Below are 15,248 nucleotides of genomic sequence, written 5' to 3' on the forward strand. Positions count from 1 at the left end.
GTGACTGTGATTGAGGAGGGGGAGGTGGGAGGGGTACCTGGGGCTGGGAGGGCGGGGTGGGTGACTGCTGGGAAAGGGGAATCCCTGGAGTATCCTGGGTCTGAGGTCCGAGGTCCTGATCCAGGTTTCCAGGGTGAAACAGGCTGGAGGGCAGAGTGGGGTGCTTGCGCCATCCCCTGACACAGACCCTGAGAGGTGAGGGCTGATCCCTGGGGAGGGAGATGGGACGCAGGGGATCCCTGAGATCGCAGGTCATGGGGGCGATACCTGGTCCTGAGAGAAGGTTTGCTCCCTGGAAGAGGAGTCGCTGAGAGCTCAGAGCCTGGAGCCTGCCTCGGATTCTGTATCTCCCTCTCTTCTTTCCCCTGCTTGCACACTCTCTGTCTCAAAACTAAATATACATTTAAATAATTCAAAGGGAAAGTCTAGAGGTGCCTGTCTGGCACAGTCTGTGAAGGGCGAGACTCTTCATCTGAGGGTGGTGAGATCGAGCCCCACGTTGGGAGCAGAGCCTACAAAAAAAGTAGTCTAAGGTTTGTTAGGTTCAGTTAAACAAAATGAATGACACAGGAAGTAAATTGTTCTGTGTTCTCTCTGGAAGGTGGCTCCCGATGACAAAGATCACGTTTTACACATATGATTAAAAATCCTACTATTTCCATAAGTTCGCCTTTTGGGGCCCCTGGGTGTTTCAGTTGGTTAAGTTTCCGACACTTGATTTCCGCTCAGGCCATGATCTCACAGATCAGGGGTCGGAGCCCCGCATTGGACTCTGTGATGAGAGCCTGGAGGCTGCTTGGGCTTCTCTCTCTGTGTGTCTCTGTCTCTCTCTCCATCTCCCTCTGTCTCTCTGCTGGGTGCTCTCTGTCTCTGAAAATATTTAAATAAACTTAAAAAATTAACTTGCCTTTTCCAGAACCTCATGTAGCTGGAATCATACAGTGTGTAATCTCTTCAGATTGGCGTCTTGCATGTGGTAACAGGCATTTACGTTCCCCACAAGGCTTGTTGTGGTTTGATAGCTCGTTTCCTTTTAGCGCTGGGTGATGACCCATTGTCTGGATTTAGCTGTTTATTTATTTTCCCTGATGACATATGATGTGGGTCATCTCTCCTGTGCTTTTTGCCATCAGCGTGTCTTCTCTGGTGAGGTGTCTTTTAGTGCCTTGGGCCTCTTTTCATTGGGTTGTTTGTTTTCTTAATGTTGAGCCTGGAGAGTTCTTTATATATGTTGGCTAATACTTCTTTATCAGCTGTGTCTTCTGTAGATATTTTCTCCCTGTCTGTGGCTTGTCTTTTCCTTCCTGGGATTGCCTTTGCAGAGCAGAACTGTTTCATTTCACTGAATTCCTGTTTACGTCATCTTTCTTTCATGAATCGTGCCTTTTGTGTCTTTCTGAAACGTGTTCACCGGTCCCAAGAACATCTAGATTTTCCTATGTTGTCCTGTCGGAGTTTCCCAATTCTTCGTTTATATAGAGGTACTGATCCGCTGAGTTAGTTTTTGGGAAGGGTGTGAGCCCTGTGTCTCGGTTCTTTTTTTTGCACGTGGACGTCTGGTAGTTCCAGCACCATTTGTTGAAGAGACTATCTTTCGTCCATGGGATTGCCTTTGCTCCGTGTCAAAGATCAGTTCACCGTCTATACGTGGGTCTATTTCTGAGCTCTGTATCCTGTTGCACGATCTGTTTGGTTCTTCTCACCAAATCCGTAGTGTCTTGATGGCTGTCAGTGTGTAGGAGGTCTTGAAGGAGGGGGTGTCAGACTTCCACCTCGCTCTTCTGCAACATAGTGTGGCCTCCTCTGGGTCATTTTCTCTCCACGCAAACTGTGGAATCACGTGATCAATGTCTACAACATAACGTGCTGGGCTGCAGATTGTGGTTGACTGAATGTATAGATCAAGTTGGGAATTTGGATATCTAGACAATATTGAGCCTTCTTATCCATGAACATGGTCTATCTCCCCATGTACTTAGTTGTTCTCTGATTTTGTTTACGAGAGTCTTGTAGTTTTCCTCGTAAAGATCCTTGCATATTTTGTGATATTTATGCCTCAACACTTCACTTTTGCGTTTTCAGTGTAAACGGTACCGTGCATTCAGTTTAAAATTCCATTTCTTCGTTCCTGGTGTGTAGGTGAGTCATTGAGCGTCGAGTAGAAACCTTGTGTTTCCTGTAACCGTGCTATCATCCGTCAGCAGATGAAGAGTACTTCTTGTTGTGTCGATTCTTTTGGACGTTGTACATGGAAACCCACGTCACATGTGTGCAATGATGGTTTTATTTCATTCTCCACAGTCAGTGTACCTTTTATTGCATTTTGTTGTCTTATTGTGTCAGCTAGGACTTCATGTACAACCCTGAGAGAGGGTGTGGATAGGAGCCATCCTTCCTGGTTCCTGGCCTTAGAGGAAGCATTTCCCGCCTGTAGGCACTAGGTATGATGTTAGCTGTGGTGTTTGTGGAGATGATCTTTATCAAGTTGAAGAAATTCTCCTCCGTTCCTAGTTTCCTGTGAGTTTATCCTCACGAGTGGGTGTTGGGCTCAGTTTCTTTTGGAATCAGAAGTCAATGGAAAAAAGTAATCTTGTGGACTGATAGCAGCTAGGCCGTTAACACTCACCTGCCCGGGTGGACCCCGTCTTCCTGCTTACTGGGACACAGAGTAAAGACCAAACCCTTGTACCGACACAATAGCATGCATACCTTCCAAGCTGCCGAGGGCAATTTAGAACGAACTAGTCTAAAGCAAAGGAACCCAAGTCTCTTTTCTATACCTATGGGGGGCAGAGCAGCTCCAGGAAAGACCAGGTCCCAGAGTCAAGCCAACACGTAGGTTGCTACATGAGAAGCCACAGGGTTTCTGGAGGACACGCGATCGCCCCACTGAAACACGTGGGTGGCTTGTCTGAAGAACGTTGTTGAGTTGTCTGGAGCTCAGTTGGTGCGACTGCTGAGCCCCAAGCCTCTCTGGGAAGACAGGCGGTTATGTGCTCGTTCTCCATCGGGCGGTTGCTGCTGGCACACTGTTTCTGTTTGTCACCCGTGTCTGGAGGGGCAGGTGCTCTGGTCCCTGTCGAGGCCCCGATCGCTTCCGTCACGGCCCCCAGACCCCGTCCCCAGCAGCAGGCACGTGTCCATGCTCAGGGAAGACTTCCTTCGTGAGTCCGAGCACCTGTCCCTACACCCACCCTGCACCTTGGCTCCCTCTGTGCCCTGTTTCTGGAAAGCGTGTCCCCTCCCCTCCCCCGTAGAGAGGAATGCGGGCAGGGTTCTGAGTCCTTGGGCTGAGGGTCATGATGTATGTTAGCTGCACCCAGTCTGCTTCCAAAGTTTCGGGACGTGGCCGAACGTGGGAGAAGCAAGCCCCATGGTGAGCAGGGCTGGAGGCGCTGGCCCACGTGTGACGCAGGCAGTGTAGGGGGGTGGCTGTGGTCAGCAGGGGACTCTGTGAGCCTCAGAGCCTGCAGAGTTGCAACCACAGGGCCTGTTTGCTCTGCCTGGGGGTGTGAGAAAGGAGAGAGGCTGTCCGGGGGCAGGCCTGGCCTCCCTCCTCCTTCCCCTCCAGTGGGGCTTCTGAAGGTCAGGAGGGACTGAGGTCTGGACAGACCAGTGGCCTATGAGCCTGAGATGTGGGCCTGGCCCCGCCATGTCCCGGCTTCCAGACCGTGGGCCCATCAAATACCCTAAATGGGCCCCGACGTTGCTCATCTGTAAAATGGACGCTAATCTTGATATCCGCCGCCTCTCGCAGGGACCGAGCCTGGGAACCTCAGAAACCAGACACGCTGTGCACGGGTGACGTTAGCTCTTGCTGCCCAGGACGGCGGCGAGTGACAGAGATCAATATGTGGGGTCGAAATGTCCGTGGTGGGGTGCCGGCGTGGCACGTGTGTTGGCGGCCCCTCCCGTGTCCCTGACCTGCAGCTCTTGGGGGTTCCCTCTGGGGCCCTGGGCCCCCCTCCACGCAGTGGTTTTGGTGAGCAGACACTCTTCCTCCGAGGCGCTCCCCGGGGGTGCAGGGACAGGGACAGGGGCATTGCCGACTTGCTCCCCATCACGCCGAAGTGACCAGTGGTGAGCTGCCCGGGTGTGGCCTCTGTCCGAGGACTTTCTAACCGTGAGGCCAGGGACTGAGCCTTCTGAAGGACCGTCCCCATTACGGGACGGGAGCGGGGGAAGAAGGCCGTGTTGATGCTCTCTTGTCTGAGGAGCGCAGAGCAGGTCGGGGAGCCCAGAGTGGACGGGGTGACTCTTGGAGGCCACACGGTGGGAAGGGACAGGGGCTGGGATGTTGGGTCTCAGAGATCACGGTTAGGAGTCAAGTCCCTGCTCCGCCCTGCTGAGTGACCTGCGATGGTCGTCCAAAGCCTTAGGATGGGCTTCCACATCCCCAGAAGGGACTTCCCAGCCCGTAGGCCGACTGCCTTCAGTTCGTGTCCCTGCCCATCCTGGGGTCCAGCCTTAGGATCTGAGGCTCTGAGCAGCTGGGGGGAGCCTCCGTGGGCGGGGAAAGGGCACAGCCGGCGGGGAGTTATGGGGCTGCCTCCCCAGGGTCCACGGGAGACAAGGTTCTCTGAGGTCGTGGGGCCCCGTCTGGGGAGAAGAGGCCTGACCCTCAGCAGGTGGCCGTGAGTCTGAGGCAGCCGAGCCTGTGGACGGAGGAGCCCGTCCCTGCCCCCTGCCTGTGTGTGAGAGCGGGCCCTGGGCTGGCAGAGCCTTAGGGGGACGCGCTGGTGGGGTGCTGCCCTGTTAGGGGGGTTTGCCTTGTGGGGGGGGCAGGGCGGGTCTGGGTGCCCGGAGGGCCTGGGTGCCGGCCAAAGGGAAATGCCCGTGTTTGCACTGGGGTGTGGGGGGTGGGCCCTTCCCACAAAGCGCTTTGTTCTTGTGCTCAGAGCGACTTTGACCACGGACAGTTAAAGTGCAGAGAAAGTCAGAGGGGAAACATGACTGGTTCATGGTCTAAAGACAAAGGACAGGCCCAAAGCAGGGGGCCGGGAGGGGCGTGTGCTTGGTACAGTGGTTTGTGTGACTTTGGGCCTGGCCATCGGCTGGCCCTGGGGAGCGGGGCTGCCTGGGGGGAGTGTGAACCCAGGGAAACAGGTAAGGGGTCCCGCTGGCGGCCAGCTGGGGAGCTGAGATGACCAGGCTGGTCGTGCCCACAGGACGGGGCGTCTCCCACACAGCGCCTCACCGAGGGGGGGTTCCTATGTTTATTCCACCATCGTTCCCCGAGGGTCACTGCAGGTGCCAGAGAGAAGAGCAAGCATCTGAATGGCTTATCTAGACCAGCCAGCTTGTCCTAGACAGTTAGCTCCGCCCTTGGGGTGGGAAGAGCCTAAGAGTGTTCTGAGCAGAAGCTCGCCTCTTCTCTTGCCTCTGCCTTCTGGATGTTTCCTCCACGGCCAACTGGGCCCAGACCAAGCCTGAAGGAGGCAGCCTGTGATGGGAGCCCAGTCAGAAGACCCCCACCTGTGCTGGGCCTCCCGGCTCCTGGGGTTCAGCAGCCTCGTCCTCAGTGAGTGGCCCGGGCTCCCCGGGTGGGAGGCCGGTGTGCGGGGCAGGGAGGCGGGGGTCCCGTGTGTCTGATGTCTGTGGGGAACAGCCCGAAATACCAACTGTGTCAGGGAGCACGGGGGGGCATCTGGCTCTGAGCCGGGACCCGCCTGCCACAGGGGAGAGGCTGCCTCTGCAGCTGTGAGGGGAGCAGGGGGCCGACCCAGGGTCCCCGTGGGAGCTGGTCCCACTTCTCGGGCGAGAGGAGGGCACGGACACAAGGAACCAGGAAGGGAGGGCGGCCTCCGGAATTTGAGGGTGTCTGCGCCCACTTGCTGGAAGGGTGTGGATGGAACAGAGGGCGCTGATAATCAGGGCCCCGGGACAGGGTGAACGCGGTAACGGGAAGGGAAGTAGCAGGTCCCCAAAAGGGAACTGAAAGAAAGACTGTCCTGAAGAAACCCAGATACTCCTGTTAGCACTTCCCCCGAGACCATCTGCCTTCGTGTAACAGACGAAATAAAAACAAAGGACAAGACCGAGGTCTGGAGAGCCATGGATTCCTGGGAATTTCATTTCCTGCAATGTTTTGCTTAAGTGCCCTAGCCTGTCCGGGGAAGGGGGGTACCGGGGTTCTAGGAAATTCCCGACTCCGGGGCATCTGTAAACAGGGCGTTTCTCATTAGACATGAGCTTGGCTTATAAGGCTTTGACATCCCTGTTATCCAAATAATTTTGTCAATAAAAAAACGTAGGCTTTCTCTTTCTTTCAATTTAATTGACTGGAGAAATATGTGAAATTACATAGAGTTTCTCCGTAAACATCTGGATTGGAAAATTATGTAGGAAAGAAAGGAAGAAAAAAGGTAGAAAGAAGGAGGAAGGAGGAAGGAAGGGAGGAAATGGAAAATTTTATGTTCACCGTTGAATGTTAAATTTTATCTTCTTTAAATAAAGCCTGGCTCTCTGGATCACAGCCACCTGTGTCCCTGGCCGTCTGTCTTTCTGTCCTTCTGTCCTTCCTCTCTGGGATTAGCACCTTCTGCTGATCTGAGAGCTCTCACTGCCTTCCTCCCAGCTTGAGTCAGCTTCCAGCCTCCTGAAGCCCAGGCTCACCATCCAGCCTGGGGGGCAGGCCCTCCCCTGCAACCTGAGGGCTGAGCCTCCTCCCTCCCTGGTGCCCTCCTTCCAGCAGGTGCCCGAGGTCTTGCCCTGCCACAGGCGGACAGGTACCTGGGTGCCCTTTCCCAGGAGAATAGCTGGGGCGTGAGAGCCCAGGACTGCTGGGAGCCGCTGAGAGTGAGCCCCTGCGCAGGGCAGGGTAGGGCAGGGGGAGAGGTGCAGGCAGCTCCCTGCAGGGGAAGCCCTGGCCTGGGGGAGAGGGAAGCCGGCTCCATGGGCGGCAGCCCAGTGGAGAGAAATGGGGAGATGCCCACACCATGTGGAGCCACAGTACCCGGCCCTCCTTCGTCTCTAGGACGTTGCCCCCCCTGCACAGGTGTGCTCAGTTTCCTGCTGCGTGGACTTGACAGGGACCATGGAAACCAGCTGCCGTGGACATGGCTCTGAGAGCTTCATGGCTCTGAGCGGAAGGCCCGGGGGGACTTTGGCTCCCGTGGCCGCCTGTGGGCCGGCACCATGGGTGTCTGTCTCCCGGGAGCCCGTCCCTGATCCCGGGAGGAGACCCCGAGAGGGCAGCTGGTGGGGAGCACAGGGCTCCATCCTGGACGTGGGAAGTTCGGGGCGGACCCCAGCTGTGCTTGTCAGGAGCAAGCATCGTCCTGATGGGAACAGCTCACACCTAAGGGAAAGCTCTCGCCTTCCTACACCCTGGCAACGGTTCCCCGAGGGGAGCACGGTCATTGTCTCTGCATCAGAGACTCAAGGAGAAGGCAGGGAGCTTACGTGACTGCCCGAGGCCACAGACTGCAGAGAGCGGAGGACTCCCGCCTCCGGACCCTCTCCCGGTCCCCACCCCCCTGCTGCAAGGGACCTCCTGGTCTGAGACCCAAGCACAGTCCCTTCTGGTCACATTCACACACCAACACTGCAACCGCAAAAGTTCTAGGAGGCATCCAGACCGAGTTCAAAGCACACTTTTGCTGTGGGGCCGATGTTTTTCTGCAAGACGTAAAACCAATAAGGCTTGACAGCAGGGCCAGAGTCCACAGACAGAGGTGAGGTGCATGTTGGAGAAGAGTTACGTTATGTGTGTTAGAAAACAGGCTGATTCTCTTACGACAGGTGCGGCGGCTCCTCTAAAGTAATGGGACACAACAAGCCAAGGGCACAAGCAGATCCAAACCGCAATGGGACGCAGCAGCTGGCACGTGGGGACAGGGACCTGCCGTCCGGGCCGGGCAGCGTCAGGCAGGATGCAGCCGCCTGCTGTCGGAATGAGGGAGTTAGTGAGGACATCATTGCGTAGAAGGATCTGGAATCTTCTACAAGCAATACTGGCCTGAGCCCTCCTCTGGGTTCTCTGCTTCCTGGGAGAGCGAGGAACGATGTGAACACAGCGAGGGGGCAGGCCCCGCGTGAGGACAGCTCACGGACCTGGAGAGGCATCTGGGGCCCTGGCAGGCAGCGGTCCCCCAGGCGGTCCTGCCCTGCTGCAGGGGACACATGGGTCTTCCTTTCAGGACAAGGTCGTTCTTTGCCCGTCCCCTTCTTTCCTATCCCGGTCTCCAGAAGGACCCAGGGTATCAGGTCCCCTGGGCTGTGCCGCATGGGGCATTTTGGGGTCTGGAGGGGCGGCGCGGAGGCCCTTGCCTTCTGGTCACGGCTCTGCAAGAGGGGACTGAGGAAGGACATTGAGGGTGTCTCGGGGACTGGCTGGGGAAGCGTGGTCTTCGTGGCAGGCACAGCAGAGCTCACCTACCCATCATACCTTCTCCCACATTTTCCAGTTCTGGGTAGGTAGCCAGGGCCCTGTGACTAGGTGGCCAAACCCATGAGCAGAGATCACGCCGCTTCTGGAGGGAGAGAAACCCCCACGGGCGATTCCCCTGTGTGCCTTCCCTGCTGTGGCCCCGAGGGGTGCAGCCACCAGGCCGTGATGCCTCTACCTTGTGTGACAGGACCCCTCTCAGTCTCAGAATCTCCCCTTGTCTCAGCCCCTGAGCGACTGGAGTGCGGGTTCCCGTAGCACAGCCTCCCTGAGCCTGACCTTGGGCCACTCCGCTCCAGAGCAAGTCACAGGGCGCGGCCCCCACTCCAGGGCCAGGGCTCCCACAGCGTGTGGGCAGCCACGGTGGAAGCTGCCTCCTACGCTGGGCACTTGGCATCGGCCCAGACGTGCTCGGGCTCTCGATCTGTGATGTCATCACGTCCAGACTCTCAGAGTTAGGCGGCGAGGACACTGCGGGAGAGCAGGTCAGGACCGGGTTCAAGGGGACGCCCCACGAGGACCAGGACCTGATTCCAGCATGGCTCCAAATTCTTGCTCGGCACCCCCTCCCGGAGTCAAGGGAGTCTACTGGGCGGATTTCATGAGCGCCATGGGTTCTAGGGTTTTCTCCTTATTCTCAATGACCAAACACTCACCGTGTCTGTTTCCAATGCCCTAGGCGCCTTCAGCACTGTGGTCAACGGTTCTGGAACTCATGGATCTCAAGTGGAGGATATTGGAAACGTGGTTTCTCTGATGGGAACTCATGGAGGTTCTGTGTCGTTTCATGCGACCCGAAGTCCAGACTCACTTCCAGGAGTCACGCTGGAGAAGATTTCTTGGGGCATTAAATCTGAGTCACACAACACGATCATACTGCACGTGTCTCCTGGGGAAGATGTTCCAAAATGGGTCAACTTCCAGGACAAGCTCGAGAAGAGGGTCCATGTGCTCAACACCACGACCCTGAGGATTGACAACCTGACCCTTGAGGACAGTGGGCAGTACTGGGCTCGAGTCTCCTTAACCGGAGGAAGAGAAACGAACCGGTATTTCCACCTCACTGTCTATGGTAGGTGGTGGCTCCTCCCCCAATACATACTTACCCTTTCTTTTGTCCCTGGGAGTGTCCCTGGCCCCCTTTGCAAGATCTCTTCCAGACCCCAGACCTGAGGCTCTGGCTTCTCCCTTGAAACTGGACGCAGTGTGTTCACCACAAGTCGAGGCAGAGTTGAGATCACGCCTGAGGTTTCACGCAGTGGCTCCCGTCCTCATAGCCACTCGCTGTATATTTGGGTCAAGTCCTCTTATCTGTAAAGTGGATTCACCATCCTTGGGGGGAGGATGCCAGGGCGACAGTGAGATTCTGCCCGAGAAAGCATGAGGCGTGATGCTTCTCACCCACGTGACCCCGTGTCCTCTTGTCCCTCGGGCCCCAGAGCCCGTGCCCCGCCCCCAGATCCTGGACAAGACTCCATCCGTCACACCAGACTGGTGCAATGTCACCCTGGAGTGCCACGCCCCGGGAACCAGAGAGGACGTGAATGTGTCCTGGGAGAGCAAGGGCCTCCCCAGGCAGCTGGAGCAGAGAGGGGTCCCAGGACCGGCCCCCAACCCCTGGACCGTGGCTCTGAAGCTGCCCCTGAGCCAGCCCAGCCCCAGCATCACCTGTGTGGTCAGCAACCCGGGGGACCGGAAAACTGCCACCCGGGACCTTGGGGAAGTCTGTGGCCACGGTGAGTGCATCCTGTCAGAGGGGAGGGGACTCCCGGGGCTCAGGTCCCCCTGGGTGAGGGTTCCGGGCTCTGTCCTCCATGTTTAGGTCACCTCCTGCCACCCGTCACCCGTCCAGGAAGCTGGCAGGCACATCCCGCTTGCTTCTGCCTTTTGGTGTCTCTCTCCTGCTCCTCTGCACCCCTCACCCCTGCTGGTCCAGGCAGCCCCCTCGGGTACCTCACCCCTGCCTCATGCTTCAGTCCTTGTGTGTCCCGGGAGGTTTCCAGCAAGCGAGGGGGGAGGGTCAGTGGTCGGTGCCACCGACTAGAGGGAGGCCGAGCCAGCCGCTGCCTGCAGGGTTCAGGCGTCGGGGCTCGTGTGCCCTTCTCCGGTCTCGGGGACACGCTTCCCGCCCAAGTGCTCGCCTGGATTCCCGGATGTGTCCTGGGCTCCCCAGGTTTCAGCCTCAGGCCAGGCTGCTCCTTCTTCCCCCAGACCTTCCAGTCCGGAGTCCTCCCCTTCCGCACTTACTCCCGTCCAGGGACCCCTTGCCTGCAGCTGCCCCACCGTGGGTGACCCCTGCCGGCCCACAGGAGCCCCCGCTGGGGTCCCGTCCAGCAGGCACTGACCTCGAGCAGGGCTCCTTACCTCAGGACCCTGCAGGAGCCCCCCCTGAGCCACCCTCACCCCTCGCCTCCTCTCGGGAGCGCAGGGGCCCTCCCACTGAGAGCTGATGCTGTGGCGGATGATCAGTGTCTCGTGTGGCCTGGTCCCGGAGGGAAGCACTGCGGCTGCTTCTGTTTGCCTTCCTGTCCCACCTCGGCCTCCCCACCTGACTTGCTAATCGTCAGTGTGTCCCCTAGCGAGCAGTGACCGGCTTCCCTGTGTGCCGCCTCGTCCCTCCAACCCATCGTCCCCCTGTTGCCTCAGCCTCCCTGAGTCCCCTGGGAAGCTCGTCCCTCAGTGACCTCTAACCTCTGGAGGAGCCTTCTGCCTCCCGCTCACCCTTCCTCTTCTGGCTCCTCCCTCAACTCAGTCCGGCCCTCTCCTCCTCCGGGAAGCCCTCCCTGGAGACCCGTGTACTGGCTGTGAACCTCTAGTGCACCGCCATGGCCCTGGCTGGCTGCCTTTGGCCTTTTCCCAGCCCTCCCCCCACGGCTGAGCCGCTCAAGCGCCTGGTCCCTGTCCTGTCCCTCTCAGCACCCCGGCCCCAAGCAGGGGCCTGGTGCTGGTTGAGTGACAGGACCTGCCGTGTTCCCCCCTCTCCAGCCGAGACGGGGTCCCTTCACACGTGTCCACGTGCCTGGCAACGGGCATGTGACGTTGTCTCTTGTCTCATCCTTCTTCACTGTCTGTGTGGGAGGCAAACAGGTCCACATGGGCCGGACGGGTCTGCCCACCTGCCAGCTATCCTGGGGGCTCTTGTGGTCGTGCTGCTGATCCTCGGAGCTGGACTGTACCTTCTGTGCTCGCGTAGGAGGAAGCAGAGCTTGGAGCCTGGGAGAGGCAGGTGCACTTGTCCTTCCCGTGCCCACGTACCTCCCCCCGCCCCCCGCTGACCCTCAGCTCCCTTCCCCCTGTGTCTTCCTGCTCAGGGATGTCCCTGCAGCAGGCTGGTGGGTGTGGGCGTGACCGAGGGGGGCATGCTGGGGGAGGGTACAGGTTTCCAAGGCTCAGATTCAAGCTGCATCGGTGGGACTCAGGCGCAGGATCCCAGGAAGAGCACAGGGACCGTTTTGGTGGCGTCCACCGTGCAGGGAAGATGTTCCAAGACCATAGGAAGCAGGTGAGGCCTGGATTCTCCCACGTCCCTGTGCCTGGGTGTGAGTTTGTCAATCCCAGGGATCAGCAGTTTCTGGCCTCGTTGCCTCTGTATCCCTCTCCAGACAGTGCAGAGTTAACACGGGGTCCGTGCAGTGCTGGGCGCTTTGGGGGGAGGTCAGGTGAGCGGCATCGCATCTGTGTGGGTCCCTCTGGGGCCTCTCTGTCCCTCAGCTGTGGCAGGAACCCTCTGTCTGCGTTCCAGGGTTCGGGGGAACCACATCTCGAACAGGAGACACCGCTCACGACAGTCTACAGTGAGGTCCGCCACCCAGGCCAGGGCTTGAGGGTGATTTAACTGGAAGAAGCAGGGAATCCAGCCTCCCCCCCGACACCTCTGTTGTGCGCGTGATGCCTGCGGCCCTGGTCCTGCCCCCTCCCCCTCTGACTGCTCTCAGCAGGGACCGGATTCATCCAACCTCCGTGAATCTCTATGCGGACACGTTGTGCCCAAGTTGAGCAGAAGACACACATCGTGGCAGATCGAGGGGGACCTTCGTCGTTAAACGAGTCCAAAGCTGTGGTCCGGTTCCGCTCAGCCTCAGCCCCTTTGGCAACCGTCAACGGAGCCCACTCTCCCCACGTCTGTGCCCCGTCCGTCGTCCTGTCCGGACCCTCGGCCTCTGGGACCCATCGACATGAAGTCTCAACTTCTAGCCTCGACTGGTTCACCACCAGCCTGCTCAGTCTGTGCTTGAGAGCTGTGTAAAGAGAATACAAAGTCACACTAGCCAGGGCTCGCTGAGTCCCGGCCCCGTGACGGGCACTGATCTCATACCCTCCTCGTTGGTCACTCACTGGGCCCTCGAGACACTGTGTGAGCTGGGTATCCTTGTGCCCACTTTGCAGACGAGGAGCAGGAGGCCAGAAAGGCTGAGTCTTAAGGCCGCACAGCGGGGAGCCCAAGCCGCACCGTAGCCAGGGCCTGTGTCCAGGCGACGTCTGGTTCCCGATATCTGGGAAACCTCCTCCCTTCTGTGCGGACGTGCTGGCACCTGGCAGGGCTCCTGTTTCTCAGGAGAAAAGCAGAAGTTTCTAGCTCCTACTAGTTAGCTGTCAACTGACTAGTTATTAAAACCTGCCTCTGTCCCACAAGGCCACAAGGGCACTGTACACACCCCAATCCTGATGGGGCTCCCTGGCACCGGGGACAACCCCCTCTCAATCCCCTTGTGCGCAACCACATGCCCCGCCTGCCCCCGCACACCTGCTCAGGGCCTCCGTGACCGCCCCCGGCCTGGAGCACAAACTGTTACGTGTCTGTTCCATCCTGCTGGTACAATGGCCCGTCAGTCCCCTCCCCGTTGGCCTCTATCCTGCCCTCTTGGCAAACTAGCTTACTAGTCTGGGGAATTTTCTGTAGATTCCTGGGATTTTCTACATAGACAAACATAAGTAATGTCTGTGATCAAGACAGCTTTTCTTTTCCCCTTTCCAATCTATATCTCACTTTATGTCTTTCTCTTGCCTTAGTGCATCTGATGAGACTTTCCCTAGATGCTGCAGAGGAGCGGTGAGCACAAGCACCGTTGGCTCGTTCCCAACATTAAGGGAAAGCATCCAGTTTTCCGCCTTCAACAGTGATGTTCGCTGTCGGCTTTTCTGTCAGTAGGTTTTATTACATGACTCAGTTTCATTTTCTCTACCTTCGTTCTTCTTATTTCCTCTCTTCCACTTGCTTTGCATTTGTTTCGCTCTTATTTGTATAGATTTGTAAGAGAAATGCTTAAATTATAAATTTGGAGCATTTCTCCTTTGGTAAACTATGCTTTGAATCATGTTCATTTCCTTATAAGCACCTTGTTCGCGTCTTTTCCCACGTTTTGATGTCTTGTATGTTCATTTCCGCTCGCTTCAAATGTTGAGACATTTCCCTTCAGGCACCCTCTTTGACCTTTGGCTATGGAGACTTGTTTCGTTTCCTCCGTACGTGTTTGGAAATTTCCCGTCATCTTTCTGTTATTAAATTCTACCCGAGGTCTGTCCCAGTCCGAGAAAACACATTATTTCAGGACGCGAAAAATCGCTGACGTTTGTGTTCTGGCCCAGGATGGGACACTGCCTTGGGAGCTGAGAGGGCTCTGCAGGCCGCTGGTGGGGCCGAGTGTTCCTCAGACATCAGCCGGGTCAGGCTGGTTCGTGGTCGTGTTCAGCGTCGCGTGTCCTTGCTGACTGTCCGCCTCTCGCCGCGCTGCCGGGACGGGAGTGCTGGGCCCTCTGGCTGCGATGGTGGACGCACCTGTTCCTCCTTTCAGTTCTGCCATTTTGCCACATGTATTTGGTGCCATGGCACCACGTGCCCTCTTCAGGTGGGCACACGTCGGGGGTTCTCGTCACGTCTTGCTGAACCGACCTTCCGTCATTGTCCACTATTCTCCTTTGCCCCTGGTAACTTCCCGGGCTCTGAAGTCTTCTTTCTCTGATTTTATTTAGCCTTTCTGCGTTTCTTTGGATTCGTGTTTGTGCGATCTGGTGGTTCATTTTATACGTCACCCGGCTGGGCCACAGTGCCGAGAATTGTGGTCAAGTATCATTCTCGATGTTTCCGTGAGGACATGTGGGATGAGATAAACTGAAAAGGATAAACTCTGAGTAGAGCAGGCTGCCCTCCACAACGTGGGTGAGCCGCATCTCATCGGGTGAAGGCCTGGAAGCTGCCAAGTCTGACCTCCCCTGAGGAGGAAAGATTTCTGCAGCAGACGGTCAGGGGACGAGACCTCCAGCACTGGCTCTTCCCTGTGTGTCCAGGCTGATGACATTTGGCCTGAACCTCAACAGCAGATCTTCCCTTGTCTCAGCCTGGTTCCCCTCCCTGCAGACTCCAGGCCCGCTAGCCTCTCTAAGAATGTGAGCCAAACCTGTACAATGAATCTCTCTAGACTTGCAAGCATCCCTTTAACTCTGCTTCCCTGGAGAACCCGGAGGGACGCCACGGCATGTCTGTTCCTATCCTTTGACTGTGAACCCAGCTCTGTCGAGCCAGACGGGAAGTGTGGTCGCAGAGGGAGCTGACCCCCAGCCGTGTGTGCAGCTGCCCGTCCGCCTCTGGCCGAGGCACCCCCTGGCCACGCCCTGTCTGTCCTGCTCCTACCCCGTCCCGGCGCCCACACTGAAGGCCCCACACAAATCTCTCTCCCCGCTGCGCACTCGGGCCTTTGGTTCTCCCGGCGGCTGATTTTCCTGAGGTCGTCTCCCTCGCCCTCTTTTCTCCCTGCTTTTCTCCACTCCGACTGACCGTCCCAGCGAGAGTCACGGTTCCCTTGTCCCAGGCGTCCACCCAGCCTGAGGGGACTCCCGGGGGACCTTCTGTCCCGGCGGGACC

The 15,248-nt window shown here is 57.6% G+C and overlaps 1 protein-coding gene across 5 annotated transcripts; it reads left to right on the forward strand.

Moving 5' to 3' along the window:
* The first annotated feature begins 5,033 nt into the window (after positions 1-5,033).
* LOC147572222 (SLAM family member 9-like) lies at positions 5,034-13,914 on the forward strand. Of its 5 annotated transcripts, none has more exons than XM_086694544.1 (6): positions 5,034-5,521; positions 9,069-9,461; positions 9,829-10,125; positions 11,477-11,615; positions 11,809-11,891; positions 12,132-13,914. In XM_086694544.1, the coding sequence occupies exons 1-5, from the start codon at positions 5,449-5,451 to the stop codon at positions 11,882-11,884; spliced, it is 978 nt and encodes a 325-aa protein (XP_086550670.1). In that variant the 5' UTR covers positions 5,034-5,448; the 3' UTR covers positions 11,885-11,891; positions 12,132-13,914. The 5 variants fall into 5 exon arrangements, with proteins under 5 accessions (XP_086550670.1, XP_086550671.1, XP_086550673.1 ...); XM_086694545.1 differs by having other exon boundaries at positions 5,035-5,521; positions 11,815-11,891; XM_086694547.1 differs by lacking the exon at positions 11,809-11,891 and adding an exon at positions 7,744-8,147 and having other exon boundaries at positions 5,037-5,521.
* Positions 13,915-15,248: the final 1,334 nt, after the last annotated feature.

Source organism: Puma concolor, chromosome E4, assembly GCF_028749965.1.
Source record: "Puma concolor isolate L17-30 chromosome E4, mPumCon1.1.hap2, whole genome shotgun sequence".
Lineage (NCBI taxonomy): Eukaryota > Metazoa > Chordata > Mammalia > Carnivora > Felidae > Puma > Puma concolor.